This window comes from Sciurus carolinensis, chromosome 17 (genome assembly GCF_902686445.1).
Source record: "Sciurus carolinensis chromosome 17, mSciCar1.2, whole genome shotgun sequence".
Lineage (NCBI taxonomy): Eukaryota > Metazoa > Chordata > Mammalia > Rodentia > Sciuridae > Sciurus > Sciurus carolinensis.
Genome location: NC_062229.1, coordinates 3,254,328 through 3,277,436, shown reverse-complemented (window position 1 = coordinate 3,277,436; position 23,109 = coordinate 3,254,328). Strand labels below are relative to the sequence as shown.

Sequence of the window (23,109 nt, the reverse complement as noted above, 5' to 3'; positions counted from 1 at the left end):
CCCTGTGAGTTGCTTTTCTTTCGTACGGAGTCACTCATTTTTCACGGGAGTAGAACTCTCAACAGGAAGCTGGCCACGTCGGCCACGCCCGAGCACAGCCAGGGCCTGGAGCAGCCCAGGGTAGTGCCCGCGTCCCCTGGGCCCCAGCTGCGCCTGCGACGGTGGCTCCACGGCCGGGGCTACTCCCCTGCTTCCTGCCTGGGACCCCGAGTGGGGCCTGCAGTGAGCCCTTCAGTGCCTGGCGCCTGCCGGGCATCCCATCCTGACCGTGAGTCAGGCTGTCCTCCTCCTCGTGGCCGAGGGACGCGTCCTGAGCTGGACCCCAGGCTTCTCCCACCCTCGGCCACGCAGGGCTGCGCTCCGGCCGCGCGCGTCCCTTTGAGGCATGTCGACTCCCGTGTGCTCATTCTGTTTACTTTGCAAGGCATTTTCTTTTTCCTTTTTTTTATTGTTTTATTTGGGAAAAGTGCTTCTTACAAAAGGGCAGCTGCAAAATACAGAGACCTCTGCAACAATTACTTGTCTTAGAGTGGAAGCATGGGTGGGATCCAGGGGACCAAAGCAGTAGAGGGACAAACCAGGAGCAGCTCCCAAGTTATTTGCAGGAAACAAAGCAACAAAATGCGAAGGTGAACGTCCCCATCTCGGAATTCTCTGGGCCCTAGCTCGAGCTGCTCTGTGGACCAGCGCACCCTCCCCTGTAGTGCGATGACGTGTGCGCACCACCGCGAGCCGTCAGCCCCCGACAGACCCTGAGAACACCTCCGAACGGCTGTGGCTACCTGCGAAGCGCAGGGTGGAAGGAGGCAACGTCCCCGGGAACAGAAGCCCTCGCGCGAGGACGAGAGTGCTTCCAAAAGTGTCTGGACGAGAGGCCACGCCACGGGACTCGAATAAAACTGGGCCCCCACGATCCAGCCTGTGGGACACACGGGACCCCTTGCCACGGTGACCCCGTTCCTCTAGCACGGACAGGCTGGCTCTGCCTTAGTCGCTACCCCCGGCGCTGCTCTGCCCTTAAGATCGACCTGCGCGCGAGGCCGAAGCCACTACACCGAGGCAGGGACAGGAGCTTCTCAGGGGCTCAGCGCACACACCAAGCTGCGGGAGGCACTGCCCGTCCTGCACCACGGCACGCCACCGTGCCGCCCGCGTGTGCCCTCCCAGGGTTCTCCCCACGCTGAGCTCCGTGCACTGGCTCCCGGTTCTCCACACCCAGGAGTGCTCCTCGCGCGCTCAGCAAGAGACCCACACCCCAGGACCAGCGCACGGGAGGGCCACGGGCAGGGAACTGACGCACAACACAGATGTGCCCATGGAGAAGCACCGGCAGTTGTGCCCACACAGTGCCCTGGGGCTGGGTCCACCCGGCCTTGCTCCTCCCATTCTGGCTCAGGGACCCGGCAGACGGCAGGAGCCCCCCGTCCCGCGGCCACGCACCTGGAGGTGAAGTTGGGGTCGGCCCTTCCCCAGTGGTGCTGCTGCTGGAGGTGGATGTCCTGGAACCAAGCACAAGGCCCCACCTGGAGCAGGGCCGGCTCGGACGTCCCCTGGCCCCTGCGCCCGGGGCTGCCCCTGGAGGCTTGCAGGGGCTGCCTGAGCTGTGGGCCTTCACTGCCGCGCGCAGCCTCTGTCCCCGCCCCCGAGCGGCCGCCTGGCAGCCATCTAGGTGTGACGGGCTGGCCGGGCGAGACATCGCTGTGCCACTCACACCAGCCGCCCTGTGGCAGCAGCGGGTGCTTCCCTGGCACTGGGGCAGTTCAAGCTGCAGGGTGTGACCGTGAGGCCTCACGGGCCTGCAGGCACACGGGTCCCAGACTGCTGGGCTCAGTGCCCCCTGGAGTGGCCCGATCCTGATGCCTCAGCTTACCCACTGGGCTCCCTGTCAGGCTGTCCAGGCCTCTTCCACGTGATGCTGTGCTGAGGTCACGCGTGGGCGACGGCTGCCCGACCCCCACCAGCGAGGGCAGGGGTGCGTCCCCCAACTCCCTGATCTCCCCCCTCCATATGCACAAGCAAGGGAAGAAGGAAGGAGGGTCCCCACGGACACCGAGGGCACCGGAGCCACGGTCGGGCCGAGCGCCTCGCCTGGCTGCCGGCAGTGGGCAGGACTTACCAGTTTGTACACCATGTTCCCGTCGTAGGTGTTGTGGGCCTCGTAGATGGAGGCCTGTAGCCCCAGGGAGTAGGGGTTGCTCACCATCACCTGGGGGGAGGCGGCAGGAGAGGGCCCTGAGCAGGGCCGAGGCAGAGGCCTGTCCTCAGGTGAAGGCCAGGCTCCCCTCAGCTGCGGGCCTGGGAGCCACCCGCAGGTGCCTGGGGCTGCAGGCTGGAGGAGACGGGAGGAGGGGCCCTGGGGACGAGGGCGGGGCCCTGGTCCCAGGCCTGGGGCGGGCAGGGTCAGGCACGTGCCCTCTCCAATACACAGCCTCGCCCGGCTGGGGGCCACGCCTGTCATCCCAGCAGCCGGGGAGGCTGAGGCAGGAGGATCACAAGCTCAAGGCTGCTTGGGCAACTTAGTGGACACTGTGGACAAAAAAGCTCTGGGGAGAGAGGGGCGTCCTTCACAGACCTTGACCGCCAGGGTGCGCCAGGTTGCCGCGAACCTGAAGGATCATCTCCACCAGCTCCACAGCCCCTTCCCACAGGCCTAACGTCCCTGGAACCCATCCTAGGCGCAGGGTCTGCTGCCCTACCCGCTCTGCCAGGTCCCTGCCCCCGTCTCAGGACGTCGGGAGGCATCGTGCTGCACCCGCCCTTCGGGACCTCGCTGCCTCATGAAGACCCCCAGGTACCTGGAAACCCCGTGAGGGGCCCTCTCCCTGGGGCGACTGTCCAGAGTCTGGGCGCAGCCGGGTGGGGGGCTGCGGCCGAGAGCTCACCAGTGGAATCGGGGAGGTGCCCAGGCGGGGTATGAGCTTGACGGACAGGTTCAGCCTGCTGTTCATGTCAATGGTGTACATGTGTCCTTCTGAGCTGCTCTCCAGAAGTTCTATCTAGTTAGGAAGACAGAAAGAAGAGGGAAGAACAAGCTCCTTCTCAAACAAAGGGGCAGGTAGGTAGGGACCCAGGCAGGGGTCCTGGGGTCAGAGCCTCGGTGCGGCTGGGCGCTCACCTGGACTTCCACTGTGCCACTGCTGGCCCGGGGCTCCCTCCCTGCCCTCCAGACGCTCCCCACCAGCCCTTGCAGGGACTGCGGCTGGCACGTCTTTAGCCGGCTGTGCCCCCGCCATGCGTTCCTGCCCCTCCCGGCTCCGAGGCCTCTTCTGGACAAGGTCATCCCTTTTAGTCTCTGTCTGCTGGGGCCTGAATATGGCTTGTCTCCCAGAAATCAGGCGGAAGTTCAATGCTGATGGTATTAAGGGGGTGGAGACCCGATCCCACTGGGCATAGAGGTGGGGACTCTGGGAAGTGACCAGATGGGAAAAGGTCATTAGGATGGAGCCCATGAATGGAGTTCTGGTGGCTCTACCGGGACAGAAAGGGAGACCACACACCTCTGCCACATCTGATGCAGCTGGGGGCCTTGCCAGATCCAAGCCCCATGTGGACATCCAACCTCCAAACCAGAAGCTGAATAAACCTGTTTTCTTTAAAAAAGTAACCCGCCTCTAGCATTTCATTACAGTGATGAGAAGCCAGCAAAGTCCTTCCACAAATAGGTTCCCCTGTATTTCTTCTGTTCCCTTTCCACGTATCTTTGGGGAGCCCTGGCTATTGGGGTGAGCCTAGAGCTCTCTGGTGGGTCCAACATGTGCCTGTGCCTCAGCACATCTGGCAAACCTGAGCCCGGCAGGGTCCAGACGACCCATCAGACTGGGGCTGATAGCCTGGCGGGATGTGGAGGGGCTGTGCGTGCTCACCGTGGCCAAATCGCTCTCGTTCTCCAAGCCTGTCTGTCCCTCCCTGGGTGGCCAGAAGGACATACTTCATGCTTTTAGCCAGGATCATCTTACCAGGAGACCACTCCGTTCTTTATTGGCTCACCCAGGGGAACAATGTGAGGGAGAACTGGGGGAAAGGGCGCACGCCTGCCCTCCCAGCCAGCAGGAGGCTGAGGCAGGAGGATCACAACTTCAAGGCCAGCCTCAACACTTAGCAAGGCCCTGTCTCAAAACAAAAACAAAAAGGGCTGGGGTGTAGCTCAGTTGTCTGGGTCCAGTCCCTGGTACTGTGAAAAATATGATCAATGATGTTAATTTTAAAAACTTGGGGCTGGGTTGTGGCTCCATGGTAGAGCGCTTGCCGAGCACGTGTGAGGCACTGGCTTTGATTCTCAGCACCACATAAAAATGAACGAATAAAATAAGGGTCCATAAACACCTAAAAACTATTTAAGAAAACACCATAGGGCTAGTATCGTTAAAAAAAAAAAAAAAAAAAAAAAAAACCGAATGAAAGAAACGTAAAAGTAACTTCAGTTCCTTTCCGAGCCCAGGGGCCCGAAGCAGTTCCGGCGAGGTCGGGCCGCAGCCCCACCCAGGGTCCTTGACCTGAAGTCCGCCTCCTGGGCCTCACCTGCCTGCTGGCCGTGCCAGCTGGCAGTCCTGGGCTTTTCTTTTCCCCTTTGTTTCTCTCCTTTCCTGCCCGCGCCCGTCCGGGGCTCTGATGCCCGGGCCTCCCTGGTCTCCCACCCGGCCAGGCCACCTACTTTGCACTTGGCCACTTCGAGGCTGGGGTCCATGAGAGTGGCCTGGACATTGAGGAGGCACTTCTGGAAGTCGAAGGCCGGGAAGGCGGAGTCCGGGAGCGGCTTCAGGATGTCCAGCATCCCCGCGCCGGAGAACATCAGTGCAGCCTCCGGAGACCAGAGGTTCTGCCCCGCCAGCTGAGTGGGGTGAGGCCTGAGGTCAAGATCCAAGTCCCCACCAAAGGCAAAGCCCCGGGTCCCGCTGGCGAGCAGATCTCGGGGCCCCAGCCCCTCGGGGACGATGGGAACTTGGTGTCTCCTGGTGGGGAGGTGGCCAGGAGCCTCGCACAGCCACAGGGCACCAGCCGGCCCCTCAGAGGCAGAGGCAGCTACGGAACTTGTCCCCAGGACGCCGCGGTCCCAGGTGCTAGGGTGGGGACCGCAAAGAAAGGGTCCACGCATTTGTGCTTCAAGCCCAATGAACTCATTCTAGGGGCCACCAGGAACTTCTGGGAAGCCGGCGGTGGGCCCGGGGGGAAAGTGCCTGGCCCTGCGCCGACGGGGGGAGGGAGGGCGGAGCTTCCTTCTCAAAGCACTGGCCCAGGACCAGGAGGACTCCGGCCGTGAGGTCAGGCACAGAAAGACACGGTCCTCCCGGGCCAACAGAGGCCACTCAGCAACACGAGGACCAGTGTCACCAGGCCAGGAAGGGCGGGGTGCAGGTGGGCCAGAGGAGCGACTTCTGTTTTTTTAATTAAAATATTTTTTATTTTTAGAGACACATTTTGATTCATTGTACACGAATGGGGTACAACTTTTCCTTTCTATGGTTGTACACCATGTAGACTCACACCATTCATGCACCATTCATGCAATCACACATACGTATAGAGTAATACTGTCTGTTTCATCCTACTGTTTTTCCATCCCCACCCCTTCCCACCACTTTTTCCTCTACACCATCCAAAGTTCCTTCATTCTTTTCTCCCCTCCCCCCGCCGCCATCTCCCATTGTTATATATTGTCATGCACTTATCAGAGAAAACATTCGGCCTTTGGTTTGTTGGGCTTGGCCTATTTCACTTAGTATGATATTTTCCAGCTTCATCCATTTAGCAGCAAATGCCATAATTTTATTCTTCTTTATGGCTGAGTAATATTCCATTGTGTATATATACTACAGTTTCTTTATCCATTCGTCAATTGAAGGGCATCTAGGTTGGTTCCACAGTCTGGCTATTGTGAATTGAGCAGCTATGAACATTGATGTGGCTGCATCACTATAGTATGCTGATTTAAAACCTTTTGGGTATAAACTGAGGAGTGGGATAGCTGGGTCAAATGGTGGGTCCCTTCCAAGCTTTCTGAGGATTGTCCACATTGCTTTCCAGAGTGGCTGCACCAATTTGCAACTCCACCAGCAATGTATGAGTGTGCCTTTTTCCCCACATCCACACCAGCACTTATTATTGCTTGTGTTCTTGATAACAGCCATTCTAATTGGAGTTAGATGAAATCTTAGGGTGGTTTTAATTTGCATTTCTCTAATTACTAGGGATGATGAGCACTTTTTCATATATTTGTTGATCACCTGTATATCTTTTTCTGTGAAGTGTCTGCCCATTTACTTAGCCCATTTATTGATTGAGTTCTTTGTATTTTGGGTGTAAAGTTTTTTAAGTTCTTTATAAACTTTGGAGATGAGTGCTCTGTCTGAAGTGTGTGTGGAAAAGATTTCTTCCCACTCTGCGGGCTCTCTTTTCACATTGTTGATTGTTTCCTGTGCTGAGAAAAAAACTTTCTAGTTTGAATCTGTCCCATTTATTGATTCTTGCTTTTATTTCTTATGTTATAGGGGTCTTGTTAAGGAAGTCTGGTCCTAAGTCAACATGATGGAGATTCGGGTCTACTTTTTCTTCTATTTGGTGAAGGGTCTCAGGTCTAATTCCTAGATCCTCAGTCCATTTTGAGTTGAGTTTTGTACAGGGTGAGAGATAGGGGTTTAGTTTCATTTTACTGCATATGGATTTCCAGTTTTCCCAGCACCATTTGTTGAAGAGGCCATCTTTTCTCCTTTGTAAGTTTTTGGCACCCTTGTCTAGTATGAGGTTACTGTACTTATGTGGGTATGTCTCCGTGTCCTCTATCCTGTACCATTGGTCTACCTGTCTATTTTGGTGCCAGTACCATGCTGTTTTTGTTACTATTGCTCTATAGTAGAGTTTAAGGTTGGTATAGTGATACCTCCTGCATCACTCTTCCTGCCCAGGATTGCTTTGGCTATTCTGGGTCTTTTGTTCTTCCAGATGAATTTCATGATTGCTTTTTCTGTTTCTATGAGAAATGTCATAGGGATTTTAATTGGAATTGCATTAAATCTGTATACTGCCTTTGGAAGTATGGCCATTTTGATAATATTAATTCTGCCTATCCAAGAACATGGGAGATCTTTCCATCTTCTAAGGTCTTCCTCAATTTCTTTCTTCAGTGTTTTGTAGTTTTCATTGTAGAGATCCTTCACCTCTTTGGTTAGATTGATTCCCAAGTATTTTATTTTGTTTGAGGCTATTGAGAATGGAGTTGTTTTCCTAACTTCCCTTTCAGATGTTTCATCACTTATGTATAAAAATGCTTTAGATTTATGTGTGTTGATTTTACAACCTGCTACTTTGCTGAATTCATTGATGAGGTCTAGAAGTTTTCTGGAGGAGTTTTTTGGATCCTCTAAATAGAGAAGCATGTCATCAGCAAATAGTGACAGCTTAAGTTCCTCTTTTCCTATTCGTATCCCTTTAATTTCTTCTTCTTCTTCTTCTTTTTTTTTTTTTTTTCTTGTGGTGCTGGGGATTTGAACCCAGGGCCTTGGGCTTGTGAGGCAAACACTCTACCAACTGAGTTCCCCAGCCCCCTTTAATTTCTTTATTCTGTCTAATTGCTCTGGCTAGTATTTCAAGGACAATGTTGAATAGAAGTAGTGAAAGAGGGCATCCCTGTCTTGTTCCCATTTTTAAAAGGAATGTTTTCAGTTTTTTCCATTAAGAATGATGTTGGCCGTGGGCTTAGCATAAATAGCCTTTACAATGTTCAGGTATGTTCCTACTATCCCTATTTTTTCTAGTGTTTTGAGCATGAAGGGGTGTTGTATTTTGTTGAATGCTTTTTCTGCGTCAATTGAAATAACCATATGATTCTTATCCTTAAGTCTACTGACATGATGGATTACGTTTATTGATTTACGGATGTTAAACCATCCTTGCATTCCAGGGATGAACCCCACTTGATTGTGGTGCGCAATTTTCTTAATATGTTTTTGTATATGGTTTGCCAGGAATTTGTTAAGGATCTTTGCATCTATATTCATCAAGGATATTGGTCTAAATTTTTCTTTCCTTGATGTGTCTTTGCCTGCTTTGGGTATGAGGGTGATATTAGCTTCATAGGATGAGTTTGGTAGGTTTCCCTCCTTTTCTATTTCCTGGAATACCTTTGAGAAGTATTGGAATGAGTTCTTTGTTGAAGGTCTTGTAGAACTCGGCTGAGAATCCATCTGGTCCTGGGCTTTTCTTGGATGGTAGGCTTTTGATGGCTTCTTCTATTTCATCGCTTGATATTGATCTGTTTAAATTGTGTATGTCCTCCTGGTTCAGTTTGGGAGGAGCATATGTCTCTAGAAATTTGTCAATGTCTTCGGTATTTTCTATTTTGTTGGAATATAGATTTTCAAAGTAGCTTCTCATTATGTTACGTATCTCAGTGGTGTCTGTCGTGATATTTCCTTTTTCATCATGAATTTTAGTAATTTGAGTTTTCTCTCTCTTGTTAGTGTGACTAAGGGTTTGTCTATTTTGTTTACTTTTTCAAAGAACCAATGTTTTGTTTTGTCAATTTTTTGAATTGTTTCTTTTGTTTCATTGATTTTAGCTCTGATTTAATTATTTCCTGTCTTGTGCTACTTTTGCTGTTATTCTCTTCTTTTTCTAGAGCTTTGAGCTGTAATGTTAGGTCATTTAGTTGTTGACTTTTTATTCTTTCCTCGAATGCGCTCCATGCAATGAATTTTCCTCTTAGTGCTGCTTTCATAGCGTCCCAGTCCCAGAGATTTTGATATGTTGTATCATTGTTCTCATTGACCTCTAGGAATTTTTTTATCTGGGAGGAGCAACTTCTAATGTTCACAGTCGGGGATGCTGGTGACAGCTGCCCCCTGAACATTCCAAAACGCTCCTAGGGAGGATTTTGAACGTTCCCGACACACAGGATGATGAATGGCTGAGGCAACGGAGGGCCAAGGTCCCTGGGCTGTCACCACTGCATCCCATGTTGGATGCCACACTGGGGCCCAGAAATGCCACAGTGTCACATGTTCACGTGAAAATACACAAGGGCTGCGAGTGGAGCACGCAGGCCAAGCAGGCATAGAAACTGACAGCACGTGTGCAGACGCTTTTGCCACATGCGTGTATTTACGTGTCTGCACATGTGTACATGATGAAGTGCATCCGACTCCGAGCATGGTCAGGCGTGCTCCTCCACACGCACAAGCATCTGGTGGGCCACACAGAGGTGAGGTGGCATCACTGCTTTTGAACCACGAGTGAGGAGGCTCAGACTCTGGGAGTGTGGGGAGCGCGGGGAGCACTGGGGAAGGGGGGAGGGGGGAGGGGAGTGCAGGGAGCACGGGAAGGGGGAGGGAGGAGAGGGGAGCGTGGGAAAGGAGAGGTGAGGAGGAGGAAGGGGAGCACGTGGAGTAGGGGGAGGGAGGGGAGGGGAGCGTTGGGAGGGAGGGGGAGGAGGAGGGAGGGGAGCGCAGGGAGCATTGGGGAAGGGGGGAGGGGAGTGCAGGGAGCACGGCAAGGGGGAGGGGAGCATAGGGAGCATGGGAAGGGGGAGGGAGGGGAGTGGAGTGTGGGGAGGGGGAGGAGAGGAGGAGGGAGGGGAGCATAGGGAGCACAGGGAAGGGGGGAGGGGGAGAGGAGTGCAGGGAGCACGGCAAGGGGGAGGGGAGCATAGGGAGCACGGGAAGGGGGAGGGAGGGGAGTGTGGGGAGGGGGAGGAGAGCAGGAGGGAGGGGAGCACGTGGAGCAGGGGGGAGGGGAGGAGGGGGAGGGGAGGTGGAGGAGGGAAGGGAGCGTAGGAAGCCCGGAGAAGGGGGGAGGGAGGGAAGGGGAGGAGGAGGTAGGGGAGTACGGGGAAGGGAGAGCATGGGGGAGGGGGAGGAGGGAGGGGAGCACGGGGAGCACTTTCTACCGGGTGGCCGTGCCTACCTTGATGATGGAGCTGGACAGGAACTCCAGGCTGCCGTAGTACAGCGTGTCCTCCTTGGTCAGCAGGGCCAGCTCATGGTTATCTGGGGAGGCAGGACGCACGGATGACGGCCCTTCGTGGCAGAAAGGCGCCTCAGCTCTGGCCCCCAGTGGCACTAGCCGCAGCGCGGCAGGACCCGCACACCGGGCCGCGGTGACTGTAGGGGACAGTCATAGCCTGGCTTCTGGCTTGTTCTTTTCTTTACTTCTCTTGGATCATTGGAATAAGGGTGTGTGGTCGTGTCTCATTAGGGTTTTTTTTTGCAGTGCCTGGATGGAACCCAGGCCCCCTGCGTGCTAGGCCGGCGCTCCCCCGCTGAGTCGCAGCCCAGCCCCCATTAGGGTCTGACTGGCATTTCCCTGCTTTCTGGTTTGCTGCATTACTGACAAAATCCAAGATGTGGGAGAAAAAGTCCACTGACAAAAAAAAATTAATGAAGAAAATGTGGTCCAGTCACACAGTGAAATATTACTCGGCCTTAAAGAGGAAGGAAGTCGGACGGCTGGGGGTGTAATCCCAGCTCCTCAGGAGACCCAGGCAGGAGGATGGCAAGTTGGAGGCCGGCCTCTGCCGGTTTGCGAGACCCTGTCCTGACATAGACTAACGAGGGCTGGTGGAACCCGGTGTCTAGCATGAGCGAGGTCCTGGGCTCCATCTTCAGCCCCGAGAAAAAGAAAAGAAATAAAAGGACTGTGCACCACTCATTTTTTATATAACGAATTTCTCTAATTATAAATTAATTTTAAGCAGATAAATGGACACAGACGGTGGGAGGTAACGCCATAATTAGCCAATGGGAAGTACTGGTTTTTAAAGTCAAGTAGCCCCGCAACCTTCGGTGCTGATTGCCTCCATGTTTCTAAGCCAGTAACTGTCTTAGGGACAAATTATCCTGGCAGATTTCACTTATCAGACCAAACTGGCTCCTGCAAAGATGGAGCACAGAGCAGCAACAGGAGGGCGGTGTGGTTGCAGGGAGCCCAAGGACACTGCGTCAGGCGCCGGTTGCTCCATCCACATCCTCTTCAGAGAGACATGGGAGTCCTAACCCTGGAGTTGGAATGGCCTCACCAGGGAGGTTCCAAGGTTCCGCAGAGGCCACGGGGAGCCTCCGGCACATCCGCACAGACAGGGCCAGCGCCCCCAAAGCTGCTCCAACAGGCCACATTTAGAGTCAGGCTGGGTTTGCTGGATTGCGACCCTAACACAACCTGAGGAGCATCTGCATTCTTGGAAATAGGGTCTTTGCAGAGGTGACCTAGTTAAAATGAAGTCATGTGGGTGGGTCCCAATCCAGTGTGACCAGGGACCTTGTGAAAAGAGGAAATCTGGGTCCAGAGACAGACAGGGACAGAGGGAAGGCGGCCACCTGCAGGGGCCCACGGCCAAGCCCTCTAGAAGCCGGGGCGGTGCCGAGAGACCTTCCCCAGGCCGGGCGGCTGGGGAGAGCACATTTCTGGGGCGGAGCTGCCCGGTTTGTGGCTCTTTGTTCTGGCAGCCCCAGCGACAGGGCCCAGCTGGTGCCGGCTGGCCGCCGAGGCGCGAAGCTCTCTGCGGGGTCTTCCGCACACAGGGGTGAGGTTTCCAGACGGCTACCGTCAGGAGGGGCACGCACTAGCAGTGATGCTGTGGATGGAGACGTCGACTTCGGAGAAGGACTCGTACAGGACCTTGGGGCCTTGCTGCACCTGGACGGTTTTGATGAGCTGGCCTGGGAGGGGGCGGCAGATCCGTGAGGACCAGTGAGCCTGCACCGGTGCCGAGGCCACCCCGCTGCCCCACCCCGCCCCACCCTCCAGGGCAACACTGGTTTCTACTGGACTCTTCTGCTGTACCAGGGGTTGAACCCATGGGCGCGCGAGGCCCCCAGCCCTTTACGTTCTGAGATAAGGCCTTGCTAAGTTGCAGAGGCTGGCCTTGAACCTGCCATCCTCCTGCCTCCGCCTCCTGAGGGGCTGGGGTAAGAGGTGCGGGCCCTGCACTCAGCTCAGAACCCTGTAAGCGGGGGCGACATCAGCGAGAAGCAGTGCTGGGCTGGGATTGTGGCTCCGTGTGGCTCCGGCCGTGGCACGTCCACAACGCCGGGGCCCTGGGTTCCCTGGGTTCCGTCCCCAGCACCAAAACAACATGGCGTTTGCTTTCTGGGGCGGGCGTCGAAAATGGGTGGCCCGCCTGACCCCTCTTCCTCCACTGGCGGGGTGGGGGCCGCATCGCGTCCCCCCTGCAGGCTGCCCCAGGCGTCCCCTGGGACCCTGGCAGGCCCTGGCTGAGCAGGGGTTCGGCACCAGCTCCCACGCCCCCCTCTGCGGGGGCGGGGGGCCGCCCACCTCATGGAATCACTGATCTTGGCCGCAGAACAAGATCAGAGACTTCCTGGTCAGACTGGGCCCTCTGCCTGGGGAGTCTGGGGGTCTCAGCAGCTGCCTGCCTGCCCCCCAGAGCCTCGGCTCTACTCGGGTCCAGCCCCAGGCCCTGCAGGCCGGGGGCGCATCCACTCACTCACCTGAGTTGGGGGAGACCAGGAGGGTCTTCTCATGCCAGAGGATCAGAAAGCCCCTCAGGCCAGGGGGAAGGAGGACGTGCAGGGTGGCGTTGTAGTCGAAGGCCAGCCCCAGGTTCCGGTTGAGGGGGTGCTCGGAGTAGAGGAACATCCCCTGGGTGAGAGCGGCAGCCGCTGAGGCGGGAACCACCAGTGACAGGCGGCGGGTTGCGGGCGGGAGTGCGGCTCAGTGTGCAGCGCAGGGGGACTCCCAGGGGACCCTGCCCCCCACATGACTGTGGTCACGGGGCTTGTCCTTCAGAGCTCGGGTGACGCTGGGCCTCGTCTGGGGTCTGTGGCTGTCGGGCCTGGGAGCTCCTGGCTCGTGCTCCTCCCATGCTGTGCAGCACCCAGGTGCCCAGCACACCGCCCACCACGCCAGGGCCCAGAACCTGCCGCATGCCGTGGTGGTTCCCGGGCGCCTGCCGTGCTGGGCAGTGCTCCGCCCTGCAGAGGCTGGAGCCACAGGGGCCTCCAAGGCGGGCGGGGAGGTGACCAGCGCAGAAGGTCAGCGCCACCTGCAGGCCTCCAGCTGGGACACGGCGAGGCGGCTGTTACAGGCAAGGCCATGGGTGTTCACCCGCCTGCCGGGGGAGGCCCTCCGCAGGGCAGCCTGAGGACTATTCAGGTGGTTTCCTTCAGCTGGTCCCTCGCCTCCAAATCACTGGCATAAGCAATTTAGCCTCTTTTCCTGAAGTCCCTCTGAGGGGGCTGGCTCTTGTGTCAATCAGTTTTCACTGTGTGGCTTCCAAAGTCCTTTCCCACCTGTCCCTCACGGAGTTCCCAGGACAAGGTCAGAGTCCTGACTGCACAATGTCAGCACAGCCACGCCTGTCATCCTAGCAACTTGGAGGCTGAGATAGGAGGACTGCAAGCTTGAGGACAGGCCTCAGCAATTAAGCAGAGCCCTAAGCAATTTGGCAAGATCCTGTCTCAAAAATAAAGCGCGCAAAGGGCTGGGGGTGTGGCCAGTGCTTGTGCGCCTCTGGGTTCCAGCCCCACACTAAAAGGAGAAGGCTTCGAAAGCAGCAGGGAAGGCGCAGCACCAGAGCCCGCTGGCCCCGCACCGCCCCAACAAGCGGGCTCAGCTTCACAGACTCAGCTTCACCAGAGGAGAAGGAGACCTGCCCCGGGCACTGCAGCCCCTGCTCCTCATCTACGGGCACCGGTCGGCTCCCCAGCAGCTTCTGGGCCAGGAGCTGACTCCAGGGGGCGCTGGGAGGCCAGAGGGGGGTCTGCAGCCCTCCCTCACCCCCACGGGCGCTGCTGCAGCTCTGCCAGGCAGTGGCTGGAGGAGAGAGCAAAGCGCCTGACCAAAGGAGAGGCTCAGCCCGGACAGGGAGGCGCCGACCCTCGGCACTTTCCCCAGAGAGGGGCACAGGTGGGGACCAAGGGAACTCACACAGTGGCCTGGGGTCACCTTCCTGTGGGGACCAGACTTCTGAATCCAGAGGCCCAGGGTGGGATAGAGGCCCATGCAGGGTAGAGGCCCAGGGCAGGGTAGAGGTTAATGCAGGGTAGAGGACCAGAGCGGGGTAGAGGCCAATGCAGGGTAGAAGCCCAGGGCGGGGTAGAGGTTAATGCAGGGTAGAGGACCAGAGCGGGGTAGAGGCCAATGCAGGGTAGAGGCCCAGGGCTGTGTAGAGGTTAATGCAGGGTAGAAGCCCAGGGCGGGGTAGAAGTTAATGCAGGGTAGAGGCCCAGGGCGGGGTAGAGGTTAATGCAGGGTAGAGGCCCAGGGCGGGGTAGAGAGCTGGAGAGGAAGGCCCTGCTGTGAAGTCCAGAAGGTTCTGCTTCCTGCCCCAGTAGAGACCTGGCACAGGCGCCTGAAGAAGACTTCAGATAAAGGAACCAAGTCCCACAAGAGCACACACAGGGGCTGAGGGGTTGACCCAGTCCCTCCAGGAGACGGAGGCTCCGACTGCCCCAGGGGCCTGGCCTGCAGAACCCTGGACCCCGTGGCCTGGCTGGAAGACACCACACTTCTGTTTCCAGCATGGGGACTGAACCTAGGCCTCCACCACTGAGCCACACAGCCCTTTTTAGTTTTCATTTAGAGAAAGCACCTCATCAAGCTGCTCAGGGTCTGGCCTTGAACTTGCAATCCTTCTGCCCAGCCTCCCAGGTCCCTGGGATTACGGGTGTGTGACATCACGTCTGGCACCTTCTCTTCTGCTGGTTTTGTTTTGCCTTTGGTGCTGGGGGTTGAACCCAGGGGCGCCTACACACTGAGCCACAGCCCCAGGCGGCTGGCGTCTTTCCACCTCCTGACTCATTCCTGTCTCAGGGTCTGAGCAAGGAAGAGCGCCCAGGAGCACCACCTGACAGGTGTGAGAAGGGCCCACTGGAGACCCGCGGAGGGAACAGGGCTGTCCCAAGTTTCCTGGGTAGCTCCTCTCTGGGAGGGGCCACCTGGAGAGCCCCTACTCAAGGGCGCGACCTTTCAGAGAATGCCCCTCCCCGCAAGCCTTCCTGACACCGCTCCAGGTGGAACCCTGTGTTCCCTGCGGCACCTACAATGGGGACCGCTGTGTGCCAGGCAGAGGGGATGTTTCTGGAGGGGGCTCTCCCCACACACTGGGGCTGCACCCACTTCGTAGTTCTGCAGTATCTGGGTGTTGACTTACTGATCTTCAGCTTTACACTGGCTGGATCGCCGTCCCCACTCAGTCTTGTCCCGAGTGGTACCTGTGAGACCCCAGGTCTCGTGCCCTGCGGTTTAAATGGTACGGGCCCCAGACGTCAACGTCATCCCTGGGGCTCAGCACCAGGCTCAGCGGCTAGGAGAGGCCAGGTGGGCATGCTCGGGGCGCGGGGGTGAGCTCGGGGAGGGCCGAGGCACCTACCTTCCTCCTGTTGACCAGCAGCAGCCCGACCTGCGACAAGGAGTGAAAACGGAAGATTCCCCCCAGGGATCCGGTCAAGCCAGCCTGTGGAACCAAACACTACAGAGGGACTATCGCACCTCCACTCCCGTGTGAGTGCAGATTAGCCCGGAAGCACAAGGAAGCGAGGTCTTTTGTTCTAAATCGACTCCCTGTCTGTGGAACCATGCCCAGAGCAGAGCCAGCAGGGAAGACACCGGCTTAGGGGAGGTGACTGGGTCCAGGCCCGAGAGCTGCCCGGATCTTGGTGCCTGGCTATGTCCTCATTTCCAAGTTCCGGCTGTTCAGAAAAGCGCTGAGCAGCCGACCGGAGCATGAGACCAAAGTGCCCAAGCTAGGGTGCACGAGACAACCCGCCTGGCCAGTGCCAGCATCCGCGAGGGTGGCCGGGGGTGCCACTCGCGGGAGCGCTTCTGGCCTTGGAGCTTCTGTCAGGCCGACCCATTCCGACTGTCTCCTCCTCTGGCCGCAGAGCCTCCAGGGACCCTCCCCTCAGGGAGTGGGTCAGCTGGAGCACTCTGCTCCTTGGGCCCCGCCTGGCACAGGGTGGCATGGGGCCCAGCTCTGGTTGGCGGGAGGGGTAGGCCTGTGTCCTGGAGGTGGGTGCAGAGCATGCCTGCCACCTTCCTCCCGCCAGGACAGGGCCACCATCTGGGCCGAGAGGAGGAGGTGAAGCCTGTGTGTGAGCATCAAAACCCAGACGCCTCCCATGGCCGTGGCCGCCCTCAGTGACCACACAGGCACCACGCCAGCGCGGAACAGGGGAGGCCCAGCGGTGGCTCCGGGGCAGGGGACGGAGGAGTCGTAGACCTCGGTGAACAACGTCAGCAGAAAGAGTGGTTGGCTCTCGGCCGGCTACAGTGGCCCTGAGCCCAAAGGTCCCTGAGCTGAGGCACCTTCCGTTGAGATGTCCCTGGGAACGAACCCAAGCTACGGGGTGGGGAGGCCATCGGGCCTCCGTGAGGCTCCTCTGCCACTGCAACGAGGCTTCGCAGTTGCCTCGTGACCGCGACCCTCGGGGCTCCTTCTGAACGGCAGCGTGGCCAGCTCAGCGCCAGGCTTCCCTGGCTTCTTGGCAGAGCTCGGCCATGGGCCAGACGCCTCTGGATGCGCTCCCAAGTGTGCCTTCTGAGTCAGACCAGGGCTTCCTGTGTCCTTGGCAGCCTGAGGGGCTCTAGTCCTCCAGCTGTTCAAATCCCAGCCCTGCCCTGCTGTGTGACCTCAGCAAGGACTCTGGCCTTCTCTGAGCCTTAGCCCCTGAGTTCATTTCCAAAGGCCACACAGCGGAGGACCACATTCAGGGCTGCTTAAGACAACGGAGACCTCTGGGCAGATCAGGATGCAGGGGTCTGAACTCCAGGGCCGGCCAAGCCGGCGACTCCAGAGCCTCTGAGGGAGAAGCTGCACCCCGTGTCCCCAGGCTTCTGATGGCCCAAGCCCTGCCCCTGTCCCAGGGCCTTCTGTGTCCTCCCGGGTCCTGTCCTGCCCTGGAGCTGGACCCGACCTATGCCCCTCTGACTGTGTCACATTGGCCAACGCCCCACTTCCCAGTAAGATGGCTGCTGGGGAGTGCCGGCCACAAGCGTCCTCTGTGAAATTCAAGTTGAGACTTCCTCCCCAGCGGGGCTCTGGGCAGTGGCCACAGGGACTCCACCCTCAGGCCAGGGCTCCTCCTCTCCCGTTTTCCTGCCACAGGGGGGTGACAGGCCTGCTGCCCTGCCCTTCCCTTTCTGTCCCTCTGCCACGTGAGGACAGGGGGTGGGTCCCTGGCTGACATGGCACCGTGGCACCTGTGGGAAGCACAGGGCAGCCTCCTGACGCCGCTCCACAGGCCTTCACTCGGTGCCACCCAGCCTCCAGGGCGGTGAGCAGCTGCTGACCCTGGTCAGTCGCCTGGCCTTGGATAACTGGATGCGGACACAGGTGGCCCAGGAGGGTCACCTTCTGAAGTCCTAGGGCATGCCCATCTTTAGGGGACATGAATTCGACCCACTGCCGTCTGCTCACCTCTAAGGTGGGGGCGCTGTCTGGGTGGGGGAGGGGCTGGACGTGGTGGTCAAGTGCAGCCCCCTCGGGCGCCAGCGCTCAAACACCGTGATCTTACCCCCTTCACTTCCCTGTGTGACTTCCTGGGGGTCTCCCCTCACCCCCAAGCCAGCTGGACGCTTGAAGCGAGGAAATCCCGTTTGTCCTTGGCTGGTCACCACGTGGGGTTTGCCTGAGGGCATTTACCTATTTGCCTGTGTGCTGCCAGACCACGTGGCCCAGGCTGCTCTCAGAGCCCTCCTGCCTCAGTCTCTCGGGCAACTGGGGCAACAGGCAGGACATACCGTTATTTTCACTTTCCTACCCAGTTGGACATACCTGGTTTTCATAGATGAACTCCTTAAAACTCAGTCCTCCGTTACTGGAGAAATAAATGGTGGTCTGTTGCACCTGTTCTCCGAGCGAATATGCAAAAATGGAGTTGTTTATCTCCTGGAGGAGAAAACATGGAGGAGGAGCTCTTTAGAAGAGTCGCTGGGGCTTGCGCTCCTGGGCATCAACCACAGGGCACTGTCCCCAGGGGCACCTGTGCCAGTCTGCATATAGGAACGTCTTTCTTCCCCACCCCCATCGTGGAACGTCCCACCCCTGACCAGCACGTGAGCCGTGTTTGGGGCTGGGAACCAGGGTCCCTCGCACACTGGTCACAGGCTCGGGTTCTGCTGCTGAGCAGCCGCTCCAGTGGCCTGGAGTCCTGGCCTGCTGTTTCCTGCCTGGGTCCAGTGCCCCTCCTTGGACACCTGGGTGGTCCCCTCTCCCTGGAGGTCACATAATGGAGCCAAAGTTGGTGTGGCCCCCTGATGGGCAGGGCATCCTGAAGCCCTGGACTCCTGAGCCAGGGACACTGTGTGCCAGCCAGCCAGGGAGCTTGTTCCTAATTGTCAAAGTGGCGCGGCCTCGCAGGGAACGTTAGCAGCCAGCCGCGGACGTGCCACACTGGATGACCCCCAGGTTCTGCTGTGCAGAGGCCGGCAGGTCTGCAGCCTGTGACTCCATCTCCACAGCATCCTTAGAATGGTGGGGTGTGGGGGAGGAGGCCTGGGGAGGAAGTGCAGCCAGGAGCAGGCCATCTGAGGAAACGGATGGACCGCAGAGCGTCAGTGAAGCAGGCGAGCCAAACTCAGCAGGCCAGCGCCATGCTCTCTTTTACGTGGAAGAGAAGAAAAAGAAAGGTGGTGGGCACGTGGGCCACCACGGGGAGTGGAGGAAGGCAGGAGGGAGGCCCTGGAGGGAGGAGGGAGGAGGACGGAAGGGAGGCTGGGAAGGACCTGTCAGGCTGAGCCGTGAGCATGGGCACACCTGGGACCAGAGGCTGTGGCCACGTGTGGTCCTGGTGCACCAGAAAACACTGAGAAGTGAATCACAGCTGCCGTTCTCAGTGTGGTGGCCCTGACCACCGCCTTCCTCTCCTCGGCCTTCACACCCCCAGTCCACATGGTCCCAAGTACTCGAGGGAACATTCCAGAAATAGGCGATTCGTAAGTTTTAAATCACATTCTGAGGGGCGGCCACCCTCAGCGACCGGCCCTCTCTAGGCACCACCGGAGGCTGGACAGGTCCTTCACCGACCCTCGGCACAGTGTGAGGCAATCTCACGCTCCTGCGCTTCGCCAGCACAGGACAAGAGGCATCCCCTAGTCCAGCCGTGGGGAAGGCCCACAAATGTCCAGGTCAGGCGCCCTCCCTGAAGCTTCAGGTGGACTGTTAGGCTGTGAGTGTGCAGGGCTGGGGTCCGCCTGGCTAGGCCAGTCAAGGCCAGAAACACCCCAGTCCTAGACATCGACGGGAGCCTGCCCTTCCGCAGCCTGGCCGTGCCTCCTCTGCTGGGCTGTGTGTAAAAGGGCGCTCGGTGACCTGGCGGGGGCTGAGGAGAAGCTGGGGCTGCTGCTGGCAGAGGCCACCGCTGAATAAAGCATGTCTGCTCTTCTCACTGCGTCTCCCACCTTCTTCCACCTGCCCAACCCCGAATCTGCTTCCTGGGTCGCAGCCCCCGCCCCATGGGGCCCTCCGTGCTGTGGGTGCCACCTGCCCTTGGCCATCAACTGAGTGCCACAGCTTCCAAGATCACAGGGCTGACCTCACTGAACCACGGCCCCGAGCACAAGAGTGACCGTGTGGGCCCGGGGACGCGCCGCGCAGGGCCAGAATGCCTCCTCTCAGTGAAGAGGCAGAAACACAGTGGGAGGAGTTGGGAAGGACAGCGAGGGCACACCGGCGGGACTCGGCCACGCAGGAGTTGTCACTCGTTACTGCCAACCTCACCTAATTCACAAATCAGACTTCACCGCAGGTGCGGGTGGAGAGGAAGAGGCTTCCCGCGGATGCGCGCACGCGTCCTGCTGCCCGGGTGCCTGCGCCCGGGTCTTGAGACACCGCCTCACAGACAAGGACAGAGTGTCCCCATGGCAGCGGGGTCACAGGGTAGAACGGCACAGACCAGTGTGCGAGTGGCACCCGTGCCCGGACTGGGCAAGGTGGGACCCCGGGACTCTGTTCTTCCCGCAGAGTCTACAGTCATTTCAAGATGATAGAAGACCGGTCCACGGTGTGGGGACCACTGGATTCCAAAGTAGCTGCAGGGCCCCTGCCAGCTCTCGTGTCCTCTTCTGAGCTGCACGGAGGTGACACCGCTGGAGCCCAGGACGGTGCCACCCCAGCCTGAACAGCTCCTGTGCCCGCTCATGACAATGCACATTCAGAACAGAGTGAAGGAGGGAGGATCCCAACCCATACTCACCACGCAAAGGGCGTTTCCAAAAGAGCAACAATTATCCCCAGAAATGTGGGAAACGGGATGCTTTATACCTGAAAGGAAAACGTGATTCAACACAGCGCTTACAGACACCGGAGGTTTCAGAGCAGACTGTCTCCCTGGGTGTCACCGGCATTCCTGGAGGCTGGACCTGTCCCTGGAGGCTGGACAGGTCCTACATCTGCCCGCCACGCCGGCAGCGAGCGCCTTCCCTGGCTGTGGAAATGGAAAATGTCTCAATGCTGCCACACGCCCTGCGGTGGGACGGAATTCCAGCTGAGACTCGCCGGCTTGGGGACTTCCGGCTGGCCAGAACTCCAGGCTCCCTTCTCTTGGCGGGCTCCCCGTGATTCTGCTCAAAAGTGAAGCTTCTGCTGCGAAGCTGCCCACGTGGCTGACAGGCGCACGAAGGTGTCTGGACGTCACTGCCAGCCAGGGAACACAGTCCAGAGCGCAGGGGTGCTGTGCACACCTCAGGGTGGCCAGTCCAAGCAGCAGGACCCAGTGCGCTGCATGGGACCAGAGAGAGCTGCAGCTGCCATAGAGGAAAGCACGGTTCCCAGACACGGAGGGCGAGGGGAGGCCGCAGTCCTGCTGCTGGGTGCGTGCCCAGAAGAACCTGTGTCCCAGCAGCAGGCTGTGCAGAGGTGGCGAGCACCCGCCGTTCTCCGCTGTCCCCGCAGAAGGACCTGGAGGGCTCATGCTCAGGGAGACAAGAGCTGGAGGCAGGAGGACACAGATGCGTGACTGTACTTGGGCCAGGTCCCCGGAGTAAACAGGTTCATGGGGACAGAAGAGGACGTGGGAGCCGGGCAGGGAGCTGGTACGGATGGGCGGCAGGGCCTGAGGCTCCCCCACCTCCCTGCCCCCTGCACTGGGGTTCCTGGGCTCCGCCTCCTTAAAGCCCACCTGGTCCCAAATGAGAAATACATGGGACCGAGCATCCCCAGCACCAGACGCGGTTGTCAGACATCTGAGAGTCACTCAGCCCTCCCGGGTCCCCAAACCCACTCCGTCACTGAGCCTGGTGATGGCTCTTGTCTGATTCCATCAGGCCAAGGTTTCTGTGGCTCAGGCAGAAGCACGGGCGCCGACCCCGTGGCCGGGCCTCAGGCCGGTTTCATTTGGGTCATTTCCCTTCCCGTCTTCTTTTGTTTTTTTCAGTACCAGGGATGGAACCCAGGGCCTCACCCACCAGGCAAGGCTCCTCCGCTGAGCTCCGCCCACTTCATTTGGACCTTAACGGACAAGGCAGCCAGACCTGGCCAAGCACACCTGTCATCCCAGCCACTTGGAGGCCGAGGCAAGAGGACTGCAAGTCCCAAACAAGCCTCCACAACCTAGCAAGACCCTGACTCCAGTGTGGCTCCCCAGACCTTTGTACTTTGGTAGAGCACCCCTGGGTTCAATTCCCAGCTCCTGAAAAAAAGGAAAAAAGGGAGGACCCGGGGAGGGACTCCAGGTAGGAGTGTCATTTATATTTCTGAAATCAATCACCTCTTCTCAGATGTCAGCCAAACCCCCAACGAAGTCCAAATCTGCGAGACGCACATACCTATCGCCCGGAACCAGGCGTCCACGCTGTAGTCGTGCATATAGACTTTTCCGTTCACCACCAAGAGCAGGATCATGCTGGCAAAATGTGCCGAGGTGACTTCTGGAACGCCAACCTGAAAACAGCGAGGCGCAGGAAACCAGTGACTGCACTTCATCAGACGCTAATTTGAAAAGCGCTACTTCTGGACGCGTGCCCAGGGAAGGCGCGGGGCAAGGACAGGGGCTGGTTCCTCACGCTGGGCACCGCTGCTCCTGGGGCCTGGGAGCCAAGCCTGGGAGCTGAAGTTGGGTGCTCCGGGATGCTACATGGCCCAGCGTCCTCCTCCCTGTCTCTGGGACACAGCAGGACGTTGGCCAGACGGGCCAGAAGTGTGAGCGATCCGGGCTCTCAGACCAGGTGCGCGTGAAGCCCTGGCTGGCACAGGTGCCAGCGGCACCGTGCCATCTATGCAGGACCTAGCTGGAAGGAGGAGCCCTGCACAACCGCTGGGTTTCCCTTTCCTCCGAGAAGTCCACTTTGGCATAGGGCTAGAAAAGAGCCAGCCCCTGCTCGGCTCAGAAGCCGCTCTTGGCTTCAAGGGTCATGCTGTAAAATAAGCCTCAAGCTAACAAAAGCAGATGACTTGGACACTTCTGAACTCTATCTTCCCCAAATATCATGCCTTTCAAGCATCCCTGGAATCATCTGGTAAAATAACTACCGTCATAGACGCAGGGATGGTAAGTGGAAGGAGGCTACTCTCAAAGTTGTCTCTTGTGAGAAAAAGTTGTCTTCTGAAATAAACAATAAAGAGTTAAATTTGGAGAATTTCCTGCAAGAAAATTTAAAAAAGACAATAAACTTACTGTAAAAATGTTCCATTCAAAGTAAATTTGTTAAGCCAGGAACCCTCCAGATAACATCACTTACTTATTTTGCATGAGCATGTTTTTATACATATACACGTATTTCCTACCAGAGATTGAACCCAGGGGCACTTAACTGCTGAACCACATTCCCGGCCCTTTTATATTTTGTTTCGAGACAGGGTCTCACTAAGTGACTGAGGCTGGCCTGGAACTTGCAATCCTCCTGCCTTAGCCTCCTTGGTAGCTGAGAGTGCTGGTGTGTGCCACTGTGCCACAGCAGAGAAGCAATTTTTAAAGATGATCTTTTCAGGCTGTGTTTGGTGGAGTCCACGGATGCAGAACATGGACACTCTGCTGGACTGTCTTAGTTACTGGCTGGTCTCCATTCCCCCTCCTCCATGCCCGTCCCTGAGCGTGGATGCCCTGACTGCTGGCTAGAAGCAGTGCGGGGCTAAACCCTCTCTACGTGTTTGTTGAATGAATAAGGGAGGGAAATCCTAAAGTGTCAATGCAGAGGAAGGAGACAGTGCATAAGATGGCCACTTAC

General features: G+C 57.8%; 1 protein-coding gene across 3 annotated transcripts in view; it reads right to left on the bottom strand.

Annotated features, from left to right (window-relative positions):
* Catsperd (cation channel sperm associated auxiliary subunit delta) overlaps positions 1–23,109 on the bottom strand; it is a 42,049-nt gene that overhangs the window by 15,793 nt on the left and 3,147 nt on the right. Inside the window, exons 4-15 of one of the 3 annotated variants that reach the window (XM_047531335.1) lie at positions 22,415–22,487; positions 21,712–21,826; positions 20,142–20,209; positions 17,723–17,836; positions 15,320–15,403; positions 12,438–12,588; positions 11,550–11,645; positions 9,895–9,977; positions 4,652–4,828; positions 2,883–2,996; positions 2,117–2,206; positions 1,441–1,499 (exon numbers count right to left, since the gene is read on the bottom strand). In XM_047531335.1, the coding sequence (XP_047387291.1) occupies positions 1,441–1,499; positions 2,117–2,206; positions 2,883–2,996; positions 4,652–4,828; positions 9,895–9,977; positions 11,550–11,645; positions 12,438–12,588; positions 15,320–15,403; positions 17,723–17,836; positions 20,142–20,209; positions 21,712–21,826; positions 22,415–22,487 (1,224 nt within the window). The remainder of the gene's footprint in view (positions 1–1,440; positions 1,500–2,116; positions 2,207–2,882; positions 2,997–4,651; positions 4,829–9,894; positions 9,978–11,549; positions 11,646–12,437; positions 12,589–15,319; positions 15,404–17,722; positions 17,837–20,141; positions 20,210–21,711; positions 21,827–22,414; positions 22,488–23,109) is intronic. The other 2 variants (XM_047531336.1, XM_047531337.1) reach the window with 2 other exon arrangements.